At 37.7% G+C, this 18727-nt stretch overlaps 1 protein-coding gene across 8 annotated transcripts in view; it reads left to right on the top strand.

The window, feature by feature from the left end:
• EML1 (EMAP like 1) overlaps positions 1–14459 on the top strand; it is a 121448-nt gene extending 106989 nt beyond the window's left edge. For all 8 annotated transcript variants that reach the window (XM_030948615.1, XM_030948612.1, XM_030948614.1 and 5 more), the window contains 10 exons: positions 1728–1882; positions 3158–3283; positions 3545–3676; positions 4983–5050; positions 6574–6662; positions 7189–7286; positions 7412–7499; positions 7683–7778; positions 12491–12621; positions 12910–14459. In XM_030948615.1, coding sequence (XP_030804475.1) covers positions 1728–1882; positions 3158–3283; positions 3545–3676; positions 4983–5050; positions 6574–6662; positions 7189–7286; positions 7412–7499; positions 7683–7778; positions 12491–12621; positions 12910–13035 — 1109 coding nt within the window. In that variant the 3' untranslated portion in view covers positions 13036–14459. The remainder of the gene's footprint in view (positions 1–1727; positions 1883–3157; positions 3284–3544; positions 3677–4982; positions 5051–6573; positions 6663–7188; positions 7287–7411; positions 7500–7682; positions 7779–12490; positions 12622–12909) is intronic.
• The last annotated feature ends 4268 nt before the right edge of the window (positions 14460–18727 follow it).

Genomic DNA, 18727 nt, shown 5'->3' on the forward strand with positions numbered 1-18727 from the left:
ACTGTTTGCAGCAATTATGCCTATTGACACACACTTTTAAAAAGACGACAAATAGCAGTATTTGTTTTCCTAGGAAGTCAAGCTAAAATGCATTCAGATCTAATTGATTCCTTATTTAGAAGAACAGATGGATAGGAAGAACTTCTTAAAAAGCATTTTCAAGTAAGAAGAGATCTTTTTTTAGGCAGCAGAAGGCAATGCCTGCCAGAGGGCAAACAGCAGCAACATCCTAAATGTGTACTTAGTGCCTGAGATGCCATGCATTGGGATAAGGAGAATCCCTTAAAGGAGGCCTTATTAGCAAAGGAAGAAGGGATATGGATGACAGCTTTTTCCTATTTACTCATTGCTTTCTCCCAAGATACTACTCAAAGGGATAAGGCCCTGAAAACAATACAATGAATCAATTATACAGTTGAGCCTTACTGAGCTGTTTTTGCAGATTTCTTTTTCAACCAAGGACTGTCAGCTAATTATCTCCTTGACCAGTACACTGCTGGGGACAGGGGTGGATATGGTGTTTGTAACTTGGCTTCTCATTTATTTCCCTTTCCTTTTTTCTATGGTAACTTAAAGCAAGGCACTTCAACACTTTTCCTTCTAAACTGACTTTAGAAATTGCACTGTCCCATGTCCCTGTTCTTTATTCTTATTTTGGACTGCCAGCAGACAAGGGAGGCAGAGACAGTGCACTGCTCAGGGGCCAGTTTGCCATTGTGCTGGTAGACCAATTTCTGCCTTGACTGCAAGTAGCCTCTTCTACCCTTTCTCCCAGAAATAAAAGGGAATTCTCTGTGTGTTCATGATCTCAACTTCTGCTAGCTCTTTAGGGTTGGGCAAAAATGTTTTTCTTGTTTTTCTGTCTCAGTACAGTGTACTTGCTCTGCCTTCACTACTTTTGGCTCAGAGCTCTATGTGCAAGAGAGGGCTGCTTCCACCAGGTCAGAGTACCCTTAGCAAAAACTTTTCTTAATAGAACTCAGTTGTGCCTGACAAATTATATCCATAGAGGTGGATGGAGGAAAAGGCAATTGGTTTTTCCTAACTTCCATCAGCCCCTCACTTGTGCTAAACATCAAGCTAACCAAGCTTTGATGCAAGATGCACATTTCAGTAATAGAATCACCACTAATCATTTATTTGTACTTCATAATAGTAATTATTCACCAAATTAGAGATACTTAATCTAATGTAGTTGGTTTTGACAGTGTTGAGTCTAAGAAGCTACTTAAACAAGCCAAGTTCATCAGTAAATAAGTACAGAGAGTGGAGACTGATCAGCACATTCTGCCAGATATACAAGAACCTCTAGCTTAGTCAGATTTTGATACAAGTTCAGGATCTGGAGGCTGTAGAATATCTTATATCTGGAGGATAAAAGTGACTGGGTTATGGGTTTTTGCTGATAAGGTGTGTAGTGCTACAAATGTGATGTCAAATTATTTCACTTAAACCTCCTTGAAAGGTTTAAATGAACCTATTTTATGTTGTTCTTGAGCTAGACTAAGTATGTATATTTTCATTTTTGAGGTGGGGAGAATATATCGTAAAATGTACTAATTCAACCTCTTCTGTGGGTCTGTTTTGGTCCAGCACCCCATGCCCACTGTTATCATTGTTTAAATGCAATCCTTGAGAGATAGTAGAGAAATGGAGAAAAAAAATGGGGGGAAAGGAGCTATTAAGCTAAGTATTTCAGTAGTAATGCCTTTTTCCCTTCTATTCAGGTACCAACAGAATAAGCCACGCAGTTCAAGGAGCACACGAGGGTGGAATCTTTGCCCTGTGTATGCTGCGAGATGGCACTTTGGTATCAGGGGGAGGGAAAGACCGAAAGCTGATCTCTTGGAATGGAAACTACCAAAAAATTCACAAAACTGAGGTGATATTGCCTAATTTGAAATTACTTTGCTACTTAAAATAAAATTCTATTGTCCTCTGAGAAGGTTTTTTGATCTTTTTTTTTTTTTTATGGATCTGTGTTCTATGGGAAAGCAAATCACTGGTAAAATACAGTATTTTCATATGCTGAGTTGGAAGGGACCAATCAGGATCATGGAGTCCAACTCCTGGCCCTGCACAGGACACCTCAAATTTTCAGTCCTCAGGTCATTCCTGTGATTGCCTATTCATTAACATAGTATTTCCTTTCTAAGGACTGTGGTAGTTGGAAAAAAAATCTTGTGTATCTTTCCATATTATTTCTTCCTTTCTTTGCATTTACTAATGTGAGGTAATGTTTAACTTCAGAGTATTACAGTATTGAAATGGTTTTATACATTCCTCTTTCCCAGAATGATGTCAGGATTTTTTTAGGGTTTTAATACTTAAAGTTTTTCATTCATTTCTTGGTTGATGTTGTTGTTTTTAAAATGTAATTGAAACAAAATTTGAAAATTACTTCAGCTGCTATGTAGGAACTTAGAAGACTAAAGCAGAATTTTTTTGGACACAACTACTTTGGCTGTTTACATACTGAATGTAAGAGAAGAATCAACAGAAAAGTCTGAGGAAGGGCTTCAACTCTACTATATAATATTAAATCATAATGAAATAATAATACTATATAATTACCTTTATAATATTAATAATATTTAATGTTGCAAATATATATGCAACTGGCATGTCTCTTTTTGTAATTCAGTTTTTAACACAGTACAAGGGACATGCTTTTTTTTGCTGTTTCTAACTGTGATGTCCTTCTTTTTTCTCTTATTTGTTCATGTTCTGGTATTCCTTGTTATTTTACATCTTCCCTTGAACTTTATTTTAGAGATTTGCACTGGCTCTTTCAGAACCAAGGCTGCAATTAAAGAAACATTCATTGCCAGAAAATGCTCAGAGTAGGAATCCTTATTCTGATATCACAGCGGCAATTAAATACTATTGAATTAACACAGCATGAAGGAGCCTTTTGTGTTTCTTGAAATACTTGATTTAGCTGAGTATTCTATAGATAAGAATGTCTTGTCTTGCAATATTATAGAAGTTACTGAGCTGATGCAAGTTGTTATAAAATTTTGCAAGACAGCCACGTGTATTAATTTGTTTCATTTCTTTGCTGTGCAATATTTATTAAAACACATTTGCCATTTAAAAATGGCAATACCTGACAAATTGTCTGACTTATCTGTCCTTTTGTGTGTTCTGACCACAGATTCCAGAGCAGTTTGGTCCAATAAGAACAGTAACAGAGGGAAAAGGGGATGTTGTATTAATAGGAACCACCAGAAACTTCGTCCTACAGGGCACCCTGTCAGGAGACTTTTTCCCAATTACCCAGGTAAGCTGGGTTTCCTTACAGGAGCACTTCTAAGTCTGTAAGAGCAGTAAATATCCAGTTTAAAATTAATTTTCATAAATATGCATCTGATTTATTATTACAGTACATTCAGCAATAAGAATAATTATAAATATGTATCTATCTAGAGCTAACATATTTTTGGAATATTTCAATATATAGTTTGGTCATTTTAACACTGTTTAAACATGTTTAGATTTGATGGCCTGACCTTCTTGTCTAAAAACATCTCTGCTTGCATAGGGCCACACCGATGAGCTTTGGGGACTTGCAGTCCATTCCTCTAAGCCTCAGTTCTTCACATGTGGACATGACAAACACATTACACTCTGGGATGCAACCACTCACCATCCTATCTGGAACAAGATTATAGAGGTATACATTTATTAAAGGCAGCTCTCCTGTTACAGAAATTCTCTAGTCATTTTGTTTTTCCTTAAGATTATTGTTCAAAATTACCTTAAAACATTAACTTGAGGGGAAAAAATCATTTCATGTTAACCTATTTTTGTCATAGAGATCAATGTAAAAGCTTTTTAATGTAACTATTCTGGGTACAAGTTAGATTAAATGCACTGTTTGAACCTCTGGTTTATTCAATAAAATATCTTTGCCTTTGCTATGAAATTATACTTTAAAAACATTAGGAAATTTTCCTCTCTGGAATGCTGTAGTGTATTAGAAGCTGTGCATAGAAATCCTGGATCTCAACAATTCTCTGAAATTTTCTTTAGAGTTAGTAATTCTTTCAAATTAGTCGCTTGCTTATAATTAATGAGAATATCCTTTCCACCTAGCACTAGGGCTAGTAATGACCAATTACTAAAAATGTCAGCAGCTTTACTGAAAGAGCTACAATGTGATAGTGTTTTGAAATACAGAAAATTAAGGACACGAGCATTTCCATGAGATGGATCACTGGATGGGTTTTTTGCTTGCATTTTAAAATTATGTTTTAATGGTATAAGGGGGAAAAAAGTTATATTGGTATTTTCTGCTATAACCTGAAAAGTTCTGGACCTCATTCTTTGTAACTGGACAAGTATTAGAAAGAAAATGCTTACCTTGTTTTTAGGACATATGTTTAAATTGCAAGAATAACTCTAAAGTTTTACAAAGTAAAATGTTTTAAAATTGCACATCCAAATAAGAAACCCAGTTTATGCCCTTAATCTCCCACTGAGCTGCAGCTTAGCAGGTGCTGGAAAAAGGTGTTGGTGTGTGTAGGAGTTAGGTTTTACCCCTCCTGCAAAGTGCCACATACCTTTGTTGAATAAGGGACTTTCTTGTCCTTCAGACTGTAGGTAAACTGCAGCTTTGAAGCTTAATTCTAAGGTCAGCTCTAGTTTAAGAAGTTATTTTTATCTCTTATTTCTTTGGGATTTATTGAGAAGCTGCCATTGCCAATATTATTGTTATGAAATCACTCACCAAATTATTTTTAGAGAGTAAAGAAAAGAGTGGCCTTGTATAGAGGGAAAATAAGTTAATTTGATAATATTTCAATTAGTTAAAAGTGCTTTTTTACGCCTCAAGTTTATATTGAAAGAGAAAAAACGACCCCTAAAAATCAGCAAGATAATTTTACTCTGTTCCAGGGGCAAATAATTGAATTGTGTTTTTGTTATAACTTGATAGCATGTACTGATAAAAAAGCATGTGTCTTTCTGAAACATTTCAGGATCCAGCACAGTCTTCAGGTTTTCATCCTTCAGCATCTGTTGTTGCAGTAGGGACACTAACTGGAAGGTAAGAGGTGCAGAGCTACACCTTGGGCACCAAAAAACACTGATTTTTCCAGCTCACATCCAAGCTCGTGTAAATGTATGCAATCACACGTCTTCATTCACTATTGATTTCTATTGAATGTCACAGTGAAATTTATTTGTATTGCCTTAGTGCCTAGAAACCCTAGGCTTGGGCCAGCACCCTGTGTTTGCTGAGTGTTGCATGAGCAAAGAGGTGGTTTCTGCCCTGGGAGAGAGACAGTGTAGATCAGTGGGAGGAGGACATTTAGAGAGGGCAGGAAGTCTGGGTTAGCTGTGAGACCTGGCATGGGAAGTACTGTCACCATACCAGTGACCTAAATGTTAAATCTTTGTGTCCACTGGGAAAAAGGAGAGGCCAAAGGACGAGTCTGATGTAGTGGAGGGAGATTTCCTCCAGGGCCTCTAGGGCTGCATGGAGGAATTCACATAGAAAAAATTCCGTGTGTTGGAAAATGTAGTGAGTGGTTCATGGTCCCTAATGCAGTGACAACCAGAGAGGCTTTAAAAATATTGGCAAATGTTCCACTGTGCTAGACATAGTGTAAAAATGCACATTAAGAGACTTGCAGCGTGTGAGGGATAAACGAGGCAGAGGAAACTGAGGTGCAGGAGAGTATTTTAGGCAGCAGGTTGAGCCCTTGGTGACATCAGTGGCAGCTGCTGGGTTTATCTGTGGTTGTCTCTCACAGGAGGGACTGCCTTTGTCTAACTTCTCTCTCTCCTTTAGTGTCACTTGAGGGCAGGCTTGGCTCTTAGTACTGAAAACAGTTCCAGTTCACTGAGAACATACAGGAAGCTTGTAGGTTATGAGGCAAGCTTATTTCAGATTCTATATCAATCCTAAATAAAGGACTTACTTTTGTTACTGAATGTACTTTATCTACTAAATAAAGTAAAACAGAAGGAGAAACTTTGAGAGGAATATTCTCTTTGTCTTTAGTAATCTGTTGCAAGTATTGAAATGCAAATTTTATCTTTGTCCTTTCTACAGGTTTTCACAAACTAATTTTTGGTTCATTAAAATTAACCAATTAAATTAAACTACTGAAAAAATAATGAATTAATTCACTTTAAAATAAATTAATTAATTTCTTTCTTCTATCAGAAGAGAATGGTCCTGATGCTTACTTGTGTTTTCCCTTGCTCTAGGATTTAATGCAACCATCAGTTTAAACATGAGCATAGCATAGAGGAAGGTCTTTAAAGGAGAAGGGACATCACAAGCAATGCTTATTTTATTCTTATGCATAGCATACTAAAACACACTAAAATCTGAAGGCTGATATTGGGGTCAATGCCCATGCATTTTTACAGTTTAAAAAGATGTGAAAGAAACTATCCTTGTGTTAAAGTAAAAATAGATCAAACTGAGTAGCATTTGCTATTTTTCTCTTCTTGGTATAAAACTTATGCTATTTTGACAGAAGAAAAGTTGGTCAAGATTACAGTAGATTTAAATTCCTTTTGGAATGATTTATTGGCCTCTTTCTGTGTTTACAACAGGTGGTTTGTGTTTGACACAGAAACAAAAGACTTGGTCACTGTACACACAGATGGAAACGAACAGCTGTCTGTAATGCGTTACTCACCAGGTTTGAGAGCATTTATTTACTGGGAAAAAAAAGGCATTGAATTTTTTTATTAAATTAAGGGTTGGCTTGTTTTATAATAAGTCCCTTCTTGCCACACTGAAGTTGAAAATAAGTGTGCCAAGAAACATTGGCAGGACTTTATGGGTGGTATCTTAAGCTCTGGTTTTGTTTTCCCTCCCTCCCCAACGTGTTCAATATGGTTTCACTGTGAAGAAGGGGGAAGAAAAAGACTTAACTCTGCTGGTTGTTGCAATCAGGTTAGCCCTAAATGGACTATAGCTGCTTCCAAAAATGTCATGTGTTTTTAACAGTAATATTTATTAGTATTAAATTGCTGGGTTTTAGTCGTGATAGATACATCAATATGCAACTGGAAAATTAAAAGTAAAATTTAATTTATTCATTTTTTAGTATCAAGGCCTTTAAGAACAGTTCCTCTTGTCTGTGACTTTTCAAACAAACTTCACAAAATTAGGTTAAGTTCTTTCTTACAGCAATAATCGCAGTTTCACTTTTCTGTTTATAGATGGAAACTTCTTGGCAATAGGTTCCCATGACAACTGTATTTATATATATGGTGTAAGTGAAAATGGAAGAAAGTACACTAGAATTGGCAAATGTTCAGTAAGTAACCTTTTTTCTCCTGGTTCAGTATCAACACGCAAAGTGTATTTTGCAGCACTGTATTAATACTGTCACATTGTGGCACACTGTTAGTGCAGTTGATACAATACATTTTCTCTTTGTAGGGTCATTCCAGCTTCATTACTCATCTGGATTGGTCTGTTAATTCACAATATCTCGTGTCTAATTCAGGAGACTATGAAATCTTATACTGTGAGTAAGAATTATATTTAGTCCTTTTGTGCAAAGTTCATGCAGTCTAACACAGATTTAAAATTTAAATGAGACCATATAACTGCCAAGATCAACCATATGTTTTAATTCATCTGGTGTAATCAGAAATCTATACAATTTGAGAATTAAATATGTTGTTATGTGGGGTTTTTTCTTTTCTAGGGATCCCCTCTGCTTGTAAACAAGTTGTGAGTGTTGAAACAACTAGGGATATAGAATGGGCCACTTACACCTGTACTTTAGGATTCCATGTTTTTGGTAAGTATATTTCCTCTTAAAAGCTCTTACCATTCTTCTTATTAACAAACACTTGGAATGCCAACTTTTGCTTATGAAACATGACTATTCATAATTCAGGGAAAAATACAGAACTTCTGTTATGCCATTTTTATTACAATCTGTCTTCTTATTTCAATCCAGAAAGACTCTGATTTAATATTCTTGCTAGCTTCAAGTACAAATATCATATTACAACATAAGTGGGAGATAAAGAAAAAATCACATACGGCCCTTTCTGTCACAGTACAGCAGCTTCTCATCATTTTTAATTTAAAGTACCAGTTCTGTGAAATTGTCATGTATTTAGGCAGTTACTGGGTCAAATTCCCTTACCAGAACTGGTTTCCTTTGCTCTGGTTACTGTGCAAGCACAAAATGAATGATAGTTTCATTCATTAAAAACTTATCATGTATTGTGATAGAGTCTGTAGCAATTAAATTGAGTGAAAAAAATTCAAAAAGAAAAACATAACAAAATCCAGTGGTTTGTTTCCATGGGACTTCTCTTTTGCCAGTTTTGAAGGATCCACTTTCCCCAATGTACTCTGTAGCTTTGTAGTCATTTCACAATATGTGCAGGGCTGGACAGATGGTTACAAACACTGAGTACAAGAAGCTTCAAATTCTTGAGTCCTCAAGAGGAAGTAGAAAGCCATGGTAGAAGTTCAGAGTCTGGTTTAGTATAAGTGGTAAACAAGGAATATTTGCACCCATGTTTCAAGTAGAATAGATTGCAGTGATGAGTTTGAAGGTAGACAGAAAGGGCATGGTTTCAATTTTCAAGGGCCTGAAGATGCTGTGGTAGTAGCAGTGTGCTGGGAAAACACCTTCAAGTTTTCTGTCATTTAGCTGACAAGCAGTGCTTGGATAGCACTTGGACATCACCGCACACAGATTTAGTAAATGCTGCAAGACTGGCTGCATGTTGACATGATGCATTTTTCATTTAAGGGATAGAGGCTCTTATGGAACTATTAAAATATTTCTGGGCTTTGAGTACACCCTACATATAGTTGCAAAGCTACAAAGTCCTTGCATTTAGCATCACAGGTTCAGATACTCGGAGATACTAAATACTTTATGTGAGGGTTTCTTACTTTTTAGTTCAGATTCCTGCAAAATACAGTGCTATTAGAATCTGGGGCTGCTTTTGATGCCTAGAAAGTCAGAAGAGAGAGGCATGTCACACTTGAGGGGGAATCTCCCTCTTGCAACAGATCAGCTTTGTGAGCCAGAGCATGGGACAAAATAATCTGCTGAGAGGGAAGGAGACATGACACTGAAGTGTTACAAAACCCAATGCTTTTAAAAATATTTCTTAAATAAAACACTTACTACAATTTAAAAACAAAACCAGTTAGTGCCTACTGCTTTCAGTAGGGAAGGAGTAATTTGGAAAGTTGAAATAAGTCAGGTATTTCCAAAGTATTTGAGTGTGATTAACCTTGTTGTATCTGTAAAAAAAACTGGTTAGTGTCAGCTTGAGACCATTAGTACTTATTTTCAGCACCTCACAGAGAACAGGCAAAGTACTGAAAAACTGGAGAATGAAAGCAATATCTGCAGGGTCATATATATGCCTTCAAAGCCCATGTAGAGATGCTAAAGTGCAAAGTGAGTGGCTAGAATAACAAATTGAAGAAGCACATAGATTATGAGCTGGAAACCAGTCTATTTTTATTCTAAGTCAATCAGTGCTTGCTGGGATGGCCTCACTGGACACAAAAGCAGCAATGGACACAGAAGCAGCAATCACAGCATCCAGGATGTGGGTCTTCTAGTATATTAATTTTTCAGTAGCTATGGCTGACTGAAGCCAGGGATTTTCTCTCTCTGGTAGAACCACATAAAAATGCCAAACTATGCACAGCACCCACAGCTCAGCATAACCAATGCAGGGGGAAAAGGGAACTCTGGTCCCTTGAACACCTGTCTTTGAGCATGGGAACAGATTAGTCAGCCTGCAAGTGTTTAGAGATGATTCAACTGAAAGTCAATAGCATGTAAAAAGTGTACTTGAGGGGGGAATGTTTTAGTGATACAAACACATAAATGTGAAGGAGCAAAGACTTTAAAACACTTACTGATCTACAAGCTCTTTCAAGAGCTGTGTGCTGCTGGATACACAAGATATCAGTTCATAGCACGTGCCCATTTTTAAAAAAGTAGTGTTTGAGGTGAAGAACAGAAACAGAAGAAATACAAGACACTGTACAAAGCCTGACAACATTGCAAGCAAAGCAGAACTCAGACTGGTTGGAACTCAGACTCAAAACCGACTAGAACACTGTAAATGGATTATTATGTTTGAATATCTTTATTAATAGCATGCATGATAAATCAATATGTCAAGTTTGTAGGTGGTGTAAAGCTTCAGGATTAGCAAGTTATCTTGAGAAACAGAGGAGTGGTATGAAAGAAGGAAGGAATTCAATAGAGTCAAAGAGGAGGCACCCCACTAGAATGGCAGAACCCAGTTGTACAAATGCAGAACAGCTGAGAACAGATCTGCACAGAAAGATCAGATTACTTTTGCATACAAACTGAACATGAGTTAACAGCATTATGCTATTGTAGGAAAGGCAGATACATTAGTGAGATGTGTAATGAAAAGGATGCCATGCAAAATGTGAACCAATTATCCATTTATCAGTATTGGCTTCAGTCACAGCTTGAATGGCTGCTTCTGCTTTTTGCACATTGGACCAACAGATAATGTGCTGACTAGCAAGAATAATTAATTATCCATCTAAATATTGTTCTGGGAGAAGAGATGTAATGAATGGATTTTAGAGAAGAGGAGGAAAAAATAGCATGGCATCAGTCTTCAAATGAGAGAAAGGAAATGGTCTTTTTTACAGGTCTACAGAGGATGGGAAAAAATAAGGACTACTTTTTCAGCAAGGGGGATTCAATTTTCATATTCATAAAAACTGAGGCACTGGAATAAATTTTGAAAGAACCAAGAGATTCACAGAAAAATCCTGCCATTATCCGTTGCCCATTTCAAAATGGCAATCTTGTTTCTTTAACCATTTCCTTCAGGGGTTATTTATCCTTCAGGGGTTATATATTCAGCTTGTCATAGTGACCTCTTCAGAAAACTCCTACCTCTTTTCAGCTAGCATTTGATATTCATATAGCCTCCTTCTTGTCAAAGCAGATATTGAAAAATTTTCTGTTTCTCTTTGTTCTGCATATTCCTAATTCCAGCAATTATTAATGTTAGTAGCAATTATTATGTTTCTTTACAGCTTCCATTTATTTGGGCCTCTTTTACTATCCCTGATCTAGCAATGTGGTGTTTCCACACACAACAGGAAAGTCAAAAGCAGTCTACAAATCAGACTTTGCATTTGATTTACAGCAACTTGTAATTCCTTATGAAGACATGGAATGACCTCCTCGTAGTGAATTGCTGTGCAGTGATACAAAGGCTGTATTTGGGAAGAATCCCAGTGACTGAAGGATAGCTGATCCCACAGTGCATGGCAAATGCCCACTGTGGGGTTTTGAAGTATCCCAAAGGAGGAGGAACTGGAGTGTGCCTTGGGAGTTCTTAGGGGAATAGGAACTCTCCCACCCTGAGCTGCAGCAGCAGCAGCAGAGGAGGAGCATGCCCGTGAGTGGGCACAGCTGCAGGGACACACTGCAGGGGACAGGTGACACAGGGGCACACTGCAGGGGACAGGTGACACAGGGGCACACTGCAGAGGACAGGTGATACAGGGACGCACTGCAGAGGACAGGTGACACAGGGACACGCATTGAAAGTCACAGAGCCAAGACACAGCAGGAGTTTTGCCAAGTCATGACGGCAGAACACACAGTAAAACTGAAGATGACAGTGGTCTCTGAAAGCTTGGTGCCCTTTATGTTGAGTAGGGATTAGATAAAATCTAAATTAGAAAATCATAACCGAAAAAAAAGGCTGCAGAATTGCATACAAAATCCTGAAATTTCAATAACTGGGTGGATTTTAGTAAAATTGCAATTTATTACAGGCGAGTGTTCAAAGGCTTTGAAGATGTGGTGCACAGATTTGGTCTCTGCACTGTTGACCTTACAGTTTGATTTTAGGACACTACTTCATGCAGGAACAGCAAAGAGTACAGTATGTGGGGAAGGAAGAGAAGTTCTCAGAGTAGAACAAAAGCATTTATAAACCTTATAGTAGGTTCAGTTCCTTTTCAAGGGATCTATTAATTAATAAATAATAATTTAAACGATAGAATGTCTTTTTCATAGACTTTAGACTTTAGTAATATGAAGAAATTACTTTTGGATCATATTCTAGTCTAAAAAACATACCCATGTAATATGAAAAAAGTCTGTTAACTCATACATAAGGAGAAGGGAAAATAAAAGCAGTAACTGTTACTTTTCCACATAACCATATGAAAATTCTTTCAGGCTCAGACACATGACTGTAATCAGCAGAATGCATCTTCTCAGAGTACAAAGCACTTTGCTGACTAGAGGGAATAAAGTGGTTTTTTATGTGCTTGATTACCTAATAGGATCTGGACTTTAGCTGGTATGGAAGTACACATTCTGACTCAGATGCAGTTATTTTTATAGGTTTTTCTTTTCCTTAAACAAGTAATCCTTTATTAATATTTTAACAGGAACTTAGGCTGTCACTTTTATTTCCTGTATAAAAGCCTTTAATGAGTCCCTCTGTATTTCAGGTGTGTGGCCTGAAGGTTCAGATGGCACAGATATCAACGCTGTCTGTCGGTCGCATGGGAGGAAACTGCTATCAACAGGAGATGACTTTGGCAAAGTACATCTCTTCTCATACCCATGCTCACAGTTCAGGGTAAGGTATTTCCCAAAAATTTACTCTTGTAGTTTGCACAAATGCATTAAATGTTGTTTTCCTTTGAACAAAAAAAAAAAACCCAAACCCCAAAACACATCAGAACAGCAAGAATGGGAGTATTTATATATCTAAGGGATTTATTTAAAGTTGATTGAGAGAACAATTACATTTAAAAGTTAATTTAATATTAAAATACTTCAAGAGAATGACATGATGCCTTAGTTTAATTGTTGCATGAATGTTCTAATGAGATGCTTTTATTCTCACTAATATGGTGTTTTCTAGGCTCCAAGCCATGTGTACGGTGGACATAGTAGTCATGTAACTAATGTAGATTTTCTCTGTGAAGACACCCACCTCATCTCCACAGGAGGAAAGGACACAAGTATTATGCAGTGGCGAGTCATTTAAAGGAAACATCAGCATGAACATACACAGTTGAGTCGACCATGCACAGAACTTATGTATAAACTGTATATTTAAAACTTAACAGTATGTTTGCAGTTTAGCCTGGTCACTGTGATTTTTGTTTAAAAAATTCTTACAAACCTCAGGAAAATTAAGCCCTGTGCTGGTTACCTTACTCAGTCTAGTATTTTTTTTTCATTGTGTCACACCTTAAGATTGATCGTTCTCTGTTGTACAATATACAATGCAGTACAAGTTTAATATAAGAAATGTGGCTTGACAGTTTGCAATACAGTGGTATCAGCAGAATGTGACTATCTTAAATGTTTTCTATAAACACTGCTAAACTGGTCACAAAAATGCCTTTCAAAGACTGTATATATGTGCTTATTCGTTTCACTATCTACACTTTGTACTATATATCTACTTATATAGAAAAATCTATGACAATGTCAAGGTACTGAACTGTTTCTGCTGGAGGCTGATGAATAGATATATAAAGTATAAACTGCAATTTAAGATGCAAAAATTAGTGTTCTAGACCTGAAAATGTGAATGCTGGTAAATTTGCATTCTCTTGGTAACAGCACAATGTGGGTGTCACCCATGAGGAGTTGTGTTCCTTTTCCAATGAATCAGCAGGCTTTGTCCCAGTTTGACCTGAATTTTTCAGCAGGGCTTACAGATGTCTGTGTGGTTCAGGTAGTCCATATGAGTTTAAATTAAAAATCTTTTTACTTGTATATGAAAAATTTCTTTTTGAAAACAAACCAATAAAGCTTGGCCACATCCCCATTATTGGCTCATATATTTAACTAATATGTATATTAATCAGCATGATGCTATATTGTACATGTATAAGATTTTAGCAGTTCATAACAAATGGTAAGGCCATCTAGCTTTACTTTTTTATGCTTATGGATACTGTATATTTGTATTTTAAGACCAAGTAGACCAAGTCTAAAGATATCTTTTTAAGTGTACCATAAACCTGCAGAGGGAAAAGGAAGACTTGGAAGCCTACATGAAATATTAATGTGTAACTTCTGGCCCCTGTGTTTTGTGCATGGATGGGTATTTATAGTATGAAATAAGATTGTGTTTTGCAATGAAGTAACAGTGGAGGTGGTATAAAATGGTTAAGAAGGCCTTATCAATGTTGATTGTGACACAGATTGAAATGTATTGTTTACTATGAGGAATGTATCTGAAGAATTTTAAAAGAAGAGTTCTAAGTGGACTCGAAAAAGGTAATATTAAAATTTTGCTTGTAATGGACAGTAAATGTTAATTCTCTGAACTCTAAAGCACTGGTTGTTTAGAGTGATTTAAATGAAATTGAACGAATAAATTTTGAAACTTTTTTATTACATCTCCAACCTCCTACACTGAAAGTGCAGGACACCAATAAACATGTATTAAAGTGACATCTCAATGCATTCTTCTTGTTTAGTAAGGTGTCTTTGTTTAAGCATGATAAAGAGACAGGCTTTTAGTTAACAACACACATTTGTGATTTCTCAATTAGAGATGCATTTGAAAATATTTGGCAGTAAAATCTAGATTTTGGGGTACATAATTTTATATGTGCCCATGACCCTGGGAGCATGATGACAATACATCCCTGGAGAGTGAAACTCCAGCTTTGCAGCAGGAAGGACACACCATATGCTCTCACCTACAAACTGCCTTGGTCCTGCCTCCCAGTACACATTTATTGTTTCCGGGTGCTCAGCTGGTGGAATGTTGTTCCACTGCTCAGATTTATGCTCGTGGCAAGAGCTCTTGACAATTTTGGTGTTAGGAACTTGTCCTCAGGCAAGACCTTTGAAGGCCATGGTGTCAGGGTCACTTTACCCTGATGTTACCTGGTGCTGTCACTGAAGGTCTTGATCCCGGCTGGTTACTCTGATCCCGTGCAGCAGCACAAGAGTTATTGTGGCCATAAGCAGAACCCAGCTGGGACACAACAACTAAGGCAGACAAAAATCCTGTTTCCTCAGTTTCTGATCTAGCTGTGCAATGTGAAAAATAAATGGCCAAAGGAGCACTGGAACAACTTTTTTTAATAGTGATGTTAATCTCCCTCTTCTCGAAGTGTGTGAAGGTAAGGCACAATACCCTTACCCTTTCTAAGGTTAACCCAGTCACAAGAGTCCATAACACACAAGTGACAGGTTTTCATTGTGTCTGGATGCTTGGTTATCTACAATGCCTTCTGTTGATTTTTAATTTTTTTTAAATTTGCTTTTGCAAATGGGGTACTTTCAGGTTTTCTGCTTTTGGAACTGTAGATGACTTGTCACTACTTGCAGCAGAGAAAACAGGAGCTGCAAATTGGCTTGGCTCATTCCCTTTTATCCTTCTCACATGGTGCTACTCTTGGGATATAGTAAAGCATTTGTGATCCCTTTTTCATTTTAAACTGTTATCCTTTAGAAGAAATAGATGAGGAATACTGCAAGTTCATCCCTAGGGTTACTGATCAAAGGGCTTTTCAACAATCCCATCCCATCTGTGCCTCTGCTGCTCCTCTGTTTCTAACTTTTGCTGTTAAATGTGTCTTTGTTCCTCTATGAAAACCCGATAAATGTATTAGCTGAATTGGCAAATGGTGGGCAATGTCTTAAGCCAAATATCCGTTTGATGACTGTTATTCTCCTTTCTTTATCCAGGAAACTCTACACAATTTTGCCATTGTTACAGCTAATCTTCAGCTCTCCTGTCTTCCCTCCTTGTTCCTTTGTTCTTGCATTTATTTGTTTTCTCAGGAATGTCTCCTTTTTCACTTTACAAGAAAAAGGGAACAATATAAAATAAAATAAAGAATAAGCTTTGTGTATTTTATTCTCTCAAAAACACCTGAATTCTTTACCTGACCCTCTGTCTGCAGCAGCTCTCTTTCCTGCCCTGCCACAGAGCATAAGGGTGGTCTGAAGTCCGTGGCTGAACACACACCTGAGTTCTGCTTCTGTCTGTTCCCTCCCCTCATCCTGGCTGCAGCAGGTGCAGTGTTTCTTGAAGAAGAACCTCATCTTTTCATGTATTTTGTGTATTGCTATTGTCTACCAAGCATTCATATACTCCCCTTCAGCTTCCTTTGGTTTCAGTTCCCATTTCTTGCTTTTCTTCCCTTCATTCTAGCATTACTGTTCAGCTCCCAGGACTGCATCCATGACTGGCACATGTTGCTGCCCTTACCTGCTCATAAAGCCAGAGGCCCTGACTCCCTCTCTGATAGTTTTGGGGCTGTGTTCCTGGTTCCTTATTGTATATCTGTTCACACTTCTGTGACTTGCACTTCAGGATATCAGTGAGTGCATCTGCTTTCAGCCCTTTCTCCCTGCCCTGCCACCTCCCTGAGTGGGGACACTGAGGGGACCAGCACTGTTCTGTTGTTTCTCAATTGCATCTCTGTGGACAGCTTCTAATTTGCATCATGTACTTCGATTTTGAAATATTTTTATGGTAGGGATTTTTTTTCTCTGTTCTGTGGCATTTAGCAAAGGGATTTTGGGATCCTATACTCACTCCAACACTGTGACTGTCATATGTGTCCAAAATGATGAGCATGTATTTGGGTAATGCTTCTCTGTTAGAGTATTCAAAGTGGTTAGCTACTAAAGTTGATACTATCTATTCTCTTAAGTTATTCAGAAAACAATACAAATGCTTTCAAAATACTTCCTTCTTCCTCTTATAAAATAAACATAGACTCAATCTGGTTTTTAGGATCATTGCCCAATTCCAAGTAGAGATTTTCGTTATTTTGTTTGCCTCTTCTGTCTGTCTTCATATATTTATTTTACTCAGAAAGGATGCATATTGGTATGATATCAAAACTATGGCCTTTTTCAACTTAATCCAATATGTACTATTTTAATTATTTCCTTGAAGATGATTATTACATAAATGTTTCTGATAGTGCTCAGTTTTGACAGGTTGGTGAAAGCTGAGAGGTATTAACAATTTCCAACAATTGTTAATACCTGACAGGTATTAACAATTTCCAGATAAGCTCTACAAAAACCAGTGACTATATTAAAAATCAGTTTAAGAAAAAAAAAGAGCAAAGAAGGTGATAAATGTAAAATAAAATGGTTTTTGTAATGCCGGTGAATTAAAAAATCCTACCATTTCAAATTCTTTTTAAAAATTCCTTGTAGAGCAAATAAATTTTGTTAAAATGGATTTTTTACTATTGTAATTAATATGGGGTTAGTTAATTCAAGGTCATATTTCCTATGTGAAATGTTTGGATGGTTTTTATTCTTCAGAAGATTTAATATTAGAGGATAACATTTTCCTTCAGAATTATTCATGTGCAAGAGCTTGCAAGGGCAAAACAGCCCCATTTTTGCAAGGGTTGGCATTTTTAATTTCTTCTGGTTCTGCTCAGGGAAGCAGGCAGTCTTTTTGCTCTGTTTTCTACTGGAAACAGGGCTGTTGACAGATCACTCAATTGCATCCTCAAAAAATCCTACAGATGGCAAGGAAAATGTCACTTTAATTACTTGTGGAAAGAACAGACTTATGGGAAGCCTGAACTGAAATCCTCTTCTCCCATTGCTGGCTGGGATTCACAGCTGTGCCAGGGCAGTCTGGTCTCTGCCATGCAGCCCCAGCTGCAGCAGCCTGCCCTGCACAAGGGCTGCCCCAAGGCAGGGCACCTCCTCATCCAGAGGATGGGAGATGAGGAGCCAGCTCCCGGGGAAAGGAAGGACAGAACCACTCCCAGGTGTCTGCGTGTGGATGGAGGCTGCTGGCTGAGTGAGGACATTAGTGATTCATGCTCTTGCTGGGAGAGATTCATGGTTCTCCTTAGTCATGAACTTCTGCAGCAATTTCATTTTTCTTAGTGGAACTACTTTGCCCCCTGAATTCATCAAATAATGGCAGAAGACCAAGTGATAATTTGCATGGAGGTATCAATGCAGTGCAGCCAAAGCTGCCATCTAGCTCTGAGTCCAACAGGACTTTTTTGAGGCAGCAGCAATAGCGATGGACTAATGTTCAAAAGCCACTTCAGAGAGCTGTGTCAGTCAGGATGGGTCACAGCACTGTGGATCCCCCCCATTTCCTGCCAAATGTAGAAGAAGGGGCCTCCTTTCAAAAGAGCCTGTCAGTGTCACCTGATGCTGTAGGCACTCCTTTAGACCTCACATTCTGTCTGTCTCGTTAGGAAAGCTTCATGTTTTGGACTCAAGGGGTTCTTCCCCACCAGCTTCACAGAGGTTTGATTCTACTATCTTTTGCCTGACTACACTAAAGGAATTTAGACATTTCTGTTAGTTTGTAGTGGACATATCTGTCCTTAAAGGCTGCCTTTTTGGGTCTAGTCTGAGGTGCTGAGCTCAGAACCAGAGGAATGGTGACCTGTTTTCTGGGTCTCTGCAACTGAATGGGTTTTTATCATGAACTTGTAAGAGATGAACATTTTTAAAATCTGCCCTTTGGAATTACCTAGAATAAGCATGTAGCCAGAGGGAAGCAAATTCATCTGCTCTGTGAATTCTGTCAGTGCTACACGAGCTACAGTTGCTCCAAATTCCAGGTTGTAGGATAAAGAAATCTCCTTCAGGCTGTTCAGTCATTATGGTTAGAAAGAAAAAAATTAAAAAGCCTGGGTGAGTTCTGCAGCCACGTTAGATTATTGTAATTTGCTGTTGCCTTGAATTGCCCTTGCACTGCAGAG

Source organism: Camarhynchus parvulus, chromosome 5 (genome assembly GCF_901933205.1).
Source record: "Camarhynchus parvulus chromosome 5, STF_HiC, whole genome shotgun sequence".
Lineage (NCBI taxonomy): Eukaryota > Metazoa > Chordata > Aves > Passeriformes > Thraupidae > Camarhynchus > Camarhynchus parvulus.